The sequence below is a fragment of the Crocodylus siamensis genome, chromosome 5 (assembly GCF_052110815.1).
Source record: "Crocodylus siamensis isolate JL-2025a chromosome 5, ASM5211081v1, whole genome shotgun sequence".
Classification (NCBI taxonomy): Eukaryota; Metazoa; Chordata; order Crocodylia; family Crocodylidae; genus Crocodylus; species Crocodylus siamensis.
The window spans coordinates 156,533,273-156,541,273 of record NC_143399.1 but is presented as its reverse complement, the minus strand read 5'-3'; the positions used below and the strand labels follow the sequence as shown (position 1 = coordinate 156,541,273).

Sequence of the window (8,001 nt, the reverse complement as noted above, 5' to 3'; positions counted from 1 at the left end):
TATAATTAGTGTGTGCGTATAAAATATACACATACAACTGGCTTTATTGCAGTATGAATCCGTGTGTGTGAGTGTGTATATATATATATATATACACACACGCACAACACACACACACACACACACGTATTCATACTGAAATATAGCCAGTTGTTTGTGTATATTATATATTATACATATAATAGATATATAATTATTGTGTGATACATACATATACATACATACACGCGCCTACATACACACAATAAAGATCATCCATATCTAGCTATCTATCTATCTACAGATGGATTATTTACGCAGGATTTTCTCTCTAGCCTTTCCCTTTCCCGGCCTGGGAAGGCGTGGCCCCCTTGGCAACTTGGACATCTGTTTGCTTCACGTGATATTTTCATAAAAGCTCCAACATCTGGTCAAAATAAACCTCCTTCAGGTACCTGCCTACGTTTTCACATGTCAAAACCCTTTCACCTCTGGAGCTCCCTTCCCGCAGGGCTACCGCGCTTGTGTCCTCTCTTTCAGCCCAGGGTTTTTCAGTCTCTCCGTCGCCCCTGCACCCCTGTCTCTGAGACCCTGCAGCCCCCCCCTCCCGGCCTTTTTCCACCCCCCCCCCCCCCACATTTCCAGATTTATTTATTTTTTTTGGAGGGAGAGGGGGATTGCAGAAGATACCATCTCCCTCCCAGCTGCGAGCCGCGAGCCTGCCTTTCTGCTTTGCACACAACAGATTAAAAAAATCAAGCAGAAAGCAACAAACCTCCCTGCCCCCCACCAGCAACTAAATCTAACGACACAACGAGACTGATATTGTCCCCAATGCTCTTGAAAGGCGTGGGGCAAACCCCGCCTCCCCAGGCCAGGTGTTGATAGCTTTATCCTCTCCGCAGGCGAAAATGAGACGCTTTTAATTTATTATTATGAATAATACTGTTTCCACTCATTTGGTGGCGATGTGCTTCTGGAAAGCATCCCCAGCTGCCTTTCTGCTAGCTAGGTGACCTGAGAGGGAGACACGTCGCGGGAAGCAGTCGCTGTCGTATCCCCCGAAGAGGCAGCCCCGAGCCGCCCCGCCACCAAGCGCTGGAAGGAGTCGGGCGTAGGGAGAAGGAGACTGGCAGGGCAGGAGGGTTTCCCACTGGGCTGCTCAAAACGAGCCTGCGATTTCTATGTAAATTTTTCAAGCCATGGGTTGGGATTCTCCAGTTATGTTTGCAAAACTGTACGAAGCCTCCTGGGATCCTTAGCACTTGGTCCTTAGAGCGGCTGTTTGCTTTAAAAAACAAAAACCAAAAAAAATACCCAACCAAAAACTAGGAAGAAGAAGAAAAGAAGGACTCGGTGCAAGTGTTTTAACCTGCTCCACCTTCCAGTGACCTGCCAAATGCTCCCTCCTTATTTTATAGACATCTGGGAATTCCATACATGCCTCAAACTCCAATTACACACCTTCTTCAAAGGGCACGTGCTTTGATTTGCTGAGAGCATTAAGTTGGGCTGGAGTCGACAGCAACTGGGGCAGCAGCTAATGGAAAACGCATCCTGAGCTGCGCTTCCTAGTGCAAAGGGGTCCCGGAGGGCTGTGGAAAGCCTCGCGGATCCGTGCCTCGGGCCCCTCCGCCCGGCTCCTGGCTCGCCCGAGAGATGCTCGCTGGGCACCCCCCGCCCGGGCCCGGGGCCAGGCCTGATCGCCCCGGCGCTGCCCGGCTCCTCCCGCGGCGGCGGGGCCCGATCCTGACCAGCCCTAGCCCCGGAGACAGACACCAAGCCCCGGCCCCGTCTGTTCAAGCCGTTTGCCCCGGGTCTTCCCTCTCTCCGCCTGTTAACGTGACCTCGTTTGATCTGCAGTAGGAGCCCCTGGGTCGCTCCCATCTGTGAGCGCCAAGGCCACCCCGCCCCCCCCGGCCCGTGTTTACCCGCGCCGCAGGTGAACCCCCTTTCCCCGCGGCCTGTTGCTGGACTTGCCCTAACATTTGTTCCCCGCACGTTTGTTTGTTTTCCTTCAAATTACAGATGCAGGGAAAACCGCCTGACATCATGAGAGCAGGACAAACGCTCACTTTGAAGGATTCCTGGGCAGGACTTCAAGTGAAATCATATGCCTGAGAAGAATTTGATACTGGACTAGAGAAAATAACTAGCTCGGAGTTTGCCAAACCGTGGAATGTGCAAAATGCTCCATTTTCTCGCACCAGGCTCCGCGCCCCTCAGCCTCTCCCCCTGGCTCGGCTCCACCGCCCTGGATCCCAGCACCCCTGGGGGGCAGGAGCCTGGCCCCTTCCCCGCGCCCCTGCGGGCCCGAGAGGAGCCGGCAGGATCCGGCCCCGCTCCTCCCGACTGCCTGAAACTCCCCACGAGTTGTCATCAGGGCGCGCTGAGGCTGGACATAGCTAAGGCAACAAAACACGGGACCTTATTTAAATGGGAAACTCCTCTCTGCCACGTTTTGCTCTGTAAATAAACTCCCCATACTCATGCCTTGCAAAAAAAAAGAAAGAAAAAAAAATCAGTCAGGACTATAACTTCCAAAGGCCGAGTTCATTTCTGATTGCAAGAGTGTTTAAAATTCCCAGAAGGCAAATTAATATTTTGCTTCAATAAAGCTGACTCTGACTTAATAGTTCTTGGCTGGGGTCTAGGGGCGCTGGGCCCATGCAGCTCCACCATGCAGAACGGGAAGGGTCACGTTTGTGTTTTTAAATCAGGATTAGCTCCTCTTTACGTTTCTTTTCCTCCTCCCCCTTTTTTTTCTTTTTTTTTTTTTAAATAAAGGTAATGGTTTGTACTAGACAAGTAAACCAGAGAGGCACATTGCCGGGAACAATGCAAAAAAAAAAAGAAAAAGAAATCTTAAGCTTACAGTATTTCGTCTATTGATCAAAGCACAGCGAGGATTCAAGCTTTCCCCTAGGTTAGGCACGAGGCAGGTAGGAAGAACACACACAGCCATCACAATGCTGACAAGTGACGGGGCTTGGCTTGCCCAGTGCATTTGAAGTGGCTGGAAAAGGTGGGTGCAGATGGGGCTAAGTTCTGCCCTCGCTTTGGGGGACTAGCTCCGTGCACACGAATTATTGAGGACAGGCAGGATTGGACCCACAGCTCTTATACTTCACTCCTCTCTCTTTAGCTAACAACCTATTCTGTAAATGCACCTTCCTTGCACCGTTCTTCAGCAGCGGGTCACCCACTCCCCTCTTTATCCTTCCTTTGCCAAGTTACGACACACTGGTCTTGTCACCTGGGTGCTTTCTAGAAGCCCTTTTTTATGTGCTTTTTTTTTTCTCTGCAAGAGAAAGCAATAATAGCCAAAGGTGGCAGCTATCAAGCCGGCCCCCTCTTTTCCGTTAGCAAAGGCAGCAGAGGTAAGGAAGCATTACCTTTCTCCTTGGTGCGGGGCGCTCATCCGTGCGGGAGCTTTTCAAGATATCTGAAATATTAAGCGATCAGACTATGACGGAGTGAACCTGAGACTTCAGCAATCCAAGTGGTGGGACCGGCCGAGAACAGCGACCGCTCCCCCGCTCCCGACCTCAGCATCCCCACCATTTTCACCCTCCTTTCAGATACTTAATGCTGGGACCACCGCAACCCAAATCCAATTTTCAAAGTCCCTGCTAATCCCTTAATACAAACAAACGCTGCGGGCTTTCGACTGTAAACATTGCGCACTGGGCTCAAATATGCACTATATTAAATTCACAATACTGGTAGGTCAGCAAGATATGGTAATATGTGGACATGGAAACAAAAACATTCAGGACAGCAAGTAAACGCAACGTGGGCTAGGCAAACACGACTTGATTGGAATAAGGACATCGGCTGCATTCCCCGAGAGGCTGCGTGAACCTGGGCACCAGAAGGAACTGGTAACGCGCAACCTCAATTACTTGTGCGAGTTACTCCGGTTTGATCTGGGCTCCGACCAGAGGACGCCCACTACTACTGTTACCATTAGCCTATTGATCGCAAAGTATAATTTCCAAGGAAGAAAGAAAAAGCAACCGTTGCTGCTCCACGGTCTGCTTTGAGACTGATCTGCAGGCAGAAAGCTGAGAAGCAATGCTTCAGTTGCAGATGTCTCTGCTCTAACAGATACATGCAGAATGGATCTTTTCACAAGTGTTTCGTAGGCACGACTTCTTGAGACTGTTATATATATATATAATGTATATATACATAACAAGTCTCAAGAAGTCGTGCCTACGAAACACTTGTGAAAAGATCCATTCTGCATATTATATATAATACACACGCACATATTTTAATTGTATCCCATCGATCAACAAAGAACTGTTGCTGATATATCTGTTACTATACTACATATATCTAGATATATCTACCTATCTGTAGATATATCTGTATTTCTATATCTATAGATAGTTATATAGATATAGTATAGTAACAGTATATATATACACTATATCTGTCTATGTATAGATATATCTATGTATAGATATAACTATGTATAGATATATCTATATGTATATAGATATAGACTATATATAGGTATATTTATCTATATCTCTATATTCTATATAGAGAGATATAGACAGCTATATATTTATACATATATATACACACACACGATATATATACACATATACATATACATACATATATATATATATATATAGAGAGAGAGATAGAGAGAGCAATACTTCTCTGGTGATCGACAAATAAAATTACAAAGACCCTGATAAGGAGATTAGACAAGCTGTTTTGTATTTTTAGCAGCTACTATTTTTACAATAATTCTGAGAGTTAAAAGCTGAAGATCCACTCTTCTCTACAATTGTGCTTTCACCGCATGTTAGACTTTAAACGAGAAAGGCTTACAAAAAACGAAGGTAAAACTGAACGAAGCGCTACTGTCTACAGATAAGAAAGGAAAACAGGCTTAGTTTCCTGTATCCCCTCTGCACATAGCAAACTTGCTTTGTATTCTTGAAACTAAAAATATTAAATGATCGCATGCCACCCACAGATCTATTTCCTTCTCCCCCCTCCCCTCGCTTTGCCTTTTAATGCCTCTTCTTTAAAATTGCTGCCCCTCTCTGCTCTCCATCCTGTCTCAACCGAACTACCGAGCACCAGGAGCTGGGGCACGTTTCTTATTCCTGCCTCCACTTCAGAGGCAAAAAAACCTGGGGGAAGGAAAGAATGGCATTTCCATTGCAGGAGCGATCAATTCTGCTCTTCACATAATGAATATTATTGGGAGTCTGATTAAAAGAAAAAGAGAGAGAATATCTTATCCCGGAGCCCAGCGAGCTCCAAAGCAGAATAATAAAGCTGTCTCTATAAATAACACGCCTGTGTCTGTCAGTAGCTAGTTTATTTGCGTTTTTCGCCCCGTTTGTTTATATTGGTTTCCCCTCTCTCCTGGGTGTCTTTACAGCTCAACAAGCAGGTATTTATCTCCAGCTTCGCCCCTGAGTTTTACATAGACCAAACCTGAAGGTTCTTAAAATTTCAATCATATTTCTTTATTGCAGAAAAATAATATACAATGATATTTACAAAACAATCATAAAAATAGGAATGCATTTAGACACCGGATCTATTTGCATTTTAACATGGGTCATCAATAAATAAATAAAATGTTTGTGTTTTTTTTTCTCGGAGGAAAAATAATAATAAAAAAGTAGGCACCGGGTAGGTTTGCATATAACAGTTTGAGCCCAGTTTATTTTTCCCCTCCAAAAGTTTTTCACCGTCTCTACGGAGATTTGCTTTGTTGGTTTCATTAAGATCAGTCAAGAACGAAGAAAGTCCACCAGAATGTTATTTCCTTTCATCAGTGGCTTATAGGCACGACCTCTTGGGAATGCATGCAAAAAAAAAAAAAAAAAAAGCAAGTAAAAAAAAGGTAAAATTCCAACATTCTTCGTCAAAATTAAAAAAAAAACCAAAAAAAAGAAAAAAGAAAAAAAAAGAAAAAGCATCTGTTCAGACTTCTATCAGAATGCAGAGATGGGTGGGTTGTGCAGAGCCCACTGGGAAGTCACTGTCCAAGACCCCTTGTGTCCTTTTCTCTAAGTGCTCCCCACGCCCTGCTTGAATTTTCACTTAGCTCTTCTAATTTCCCAGACAATCCTTGGCATACTCTGTTTTAATTGAGTTTTTTAAATCCGACTTCAGAGTCTCTAGACTGTCCATTGTCTCCTTCTTTGGGAAATCTGCAAAAACCCAGAGAGGGGGAGGAAAGGCTGGTTACTGAAACCGGAGAGAGACGCGTGGGGCTGTAGGTGAGGAGAAAGGGGAAGGAAAAAAAGAAAAAAAAAGAAGGAGTCATCGGTGCCGCTGCTTTGCAGGCGCTGGGATGGGACACGCCACCGCGAAACAATGTGCAGCAACTCGAGGCCGGAGGGGAGGGGGATGAATGGGGGCCTGGAGCTGGGACGGGCACATTGGGAAACATCCTCCAGGCGCAAGTTTCCTCCCTTCCTTTTCAATTAAAAAAAAATGAACGGGCTGCAAAGGGTTGGTGACTAAAGCAGCCCCAACCCCCTCCCAGGCCTGGCTTGGAGGAAGGGCCTGCGCTGGGCACTGTGTAGGGCACACACGTGCCCTGCGGTGCCCAGCCCAGAAGGAGGAGGACCCCGAGCTTCCCTGTATCTCTCCCATCCCCCCGCCCAAAAAGAAAGAGGCAGGCGGTGCCCACCCAGCCCAGGCCTTACCTAGGTCTCCTTGCCCGGGGGGTGCGGCGGGGGCCCCGTCCCTGCTAGTGGGAGGCGGACATGGACCAGGCGCCCTCCATCCTCCAGACCGAGAAGGCGTAGCTGAGCCGCTCGTGGGCCACATAGCTGCAGCTTGCCATCTTGGAGTCCAGCTCGTCGCTCTGTAAGACCTGGTAGAGGAAGTCGATGTACCTGGCCGCCAGCTTGAGGGTCTGGATCTTGCTCAGCTTGTCCGAGGGCAGCGTGGGGATGATCTTGCGCAGGGCGGCGAAGGCCTCGTTGAGCGACTGGGTGCGCTGCCGCTCCCGCACGTTGGCCATGACCCGCTGCGTCTGCAGCTCCTCGTAGGACTGCGGGCTCCCGCCGCCGCTGCTGCTGCCCCCGCCGCCGCCGCCGCCGCCGCCGCCCGCGCCCGACTTCTTGCCCCGCTTGCCCTGCGCCGGGCTGCCCGGCTCCTCGCCCGCCGCCCCCGCGCTGCGCCGGCTGGACCTCCGCTTGCGGCCGCCCCTCTTGCCGCTGGGCAGCTGCTGCCGGTCCGGCTCCTCCTCGCTGTTGCTCAGGCTGTCGTCGGCGGGGGACACGGGCGAGCTGGACTCGTCCTGCTGCATCATCCTTCGGGGCCGGCGGGCGGGGGCACAGCACGGGCGCCGGGCACCGCGGCGGGGCTCCTGCCCGCCCGCTCCCCCTCGGCCTGCGGGGAGGAGGAGGAGGAGGAGGAGGAGAGGGAGGACCTCACTTGGGGGGGAGGGGGGAGGGCATGGGGAGCCGGGAGGAGAAGGGGAGACGCGGAGTGGGGGGAATAAAAGCCACGAAACCCCCAGGAAGAAGAACCGCGGCGGCCTCGGTCCCTCCGCGGAGCCCCTTCGAGGTGTCCGGGATGGGGAGAAAGTTGCCGACTTGGAGGCTCTTATAGCTCCTGCTGGCGGAAAGCTCGGGCAGCGGTGTCATTGGCCTGACGTGGAGAGGAGGGACTTTGCGGAGTTTTATAGGAAAGTTTCCGCTTCCCCCCAGCCCTCCCCCGAGCCCTTCTCAAGCCATTCACAAGCGATCCCCCCCGCCCCCGACACACACCGCGGACCCCCCTCCGGGCCCGGGTCACTTTACACCTCGGGGCTGGGCGCAGCGCGGCCCGGGCCGGCGGCGGCGGGAGCGGGGGGAGGCGGCCCTGGGCCCGCTGCGGCGCCGGGCGCCTCCCCTCGCACCTCCCGGCTTTCCCAGGGAGCCCGGGGTGGCGTGGGCAGCCGGGGCTGTCCGGGTGATGTCATGGGCGCGGGGGACAGGAGGGGGACTCCTTCGATCCGCTCCCTGGGGGCACATGCAGCCC

General features: G+C 50.6%; 1 protein-coding gene across 3 annotated transcripts; it reads right to left on the bottom strand.

Annotated features, from left to right (window-relative positions):
* Nucleotides 1–5,458: 5,458 nt before the first annotated feature.
* On the bottom strand, nucleotides 5,459–7,639 carry TWIST1 (twist family bHLH transcription factor 1). 3 transcript variants are annotated; one of them, XM_090046823.1, is made up of 2 exons: nucleotides 6,678–7,639; nucleotides 5,459–6,239 (listed from the first exon to the last, which is right to left on the bottom strand). In XM_090046823.1, exon 1 carries the CDS (start codon nucleotides 7,286–7,288, stop codon nucleotides 6,722–6,724), a length of 567 nt encoding a protein of 188 aa, XP_089902949.1. In that variant the 5' UTR covers nucleotides 7,289–7,639; the 3' UTR covers nucleotides 5,459–6,239; nucleotides 6,678–6,721. The 3 variants fall into 3 exon arrangements, with proteins under 3 accessions (XP_089902949.1, XP_089902950.1, XP_089902948.1); XM_090046824.1 differs by having other exon boundaries at nucleotides 5,459–5,817; XM_090046822.1 differs by having other exon boundaries at nucleotides 5,459–6,176; nucleotides 6,678–7,637.
* Nucleotides 7,640–8,001: the final 362 nt, after the last annotated feature.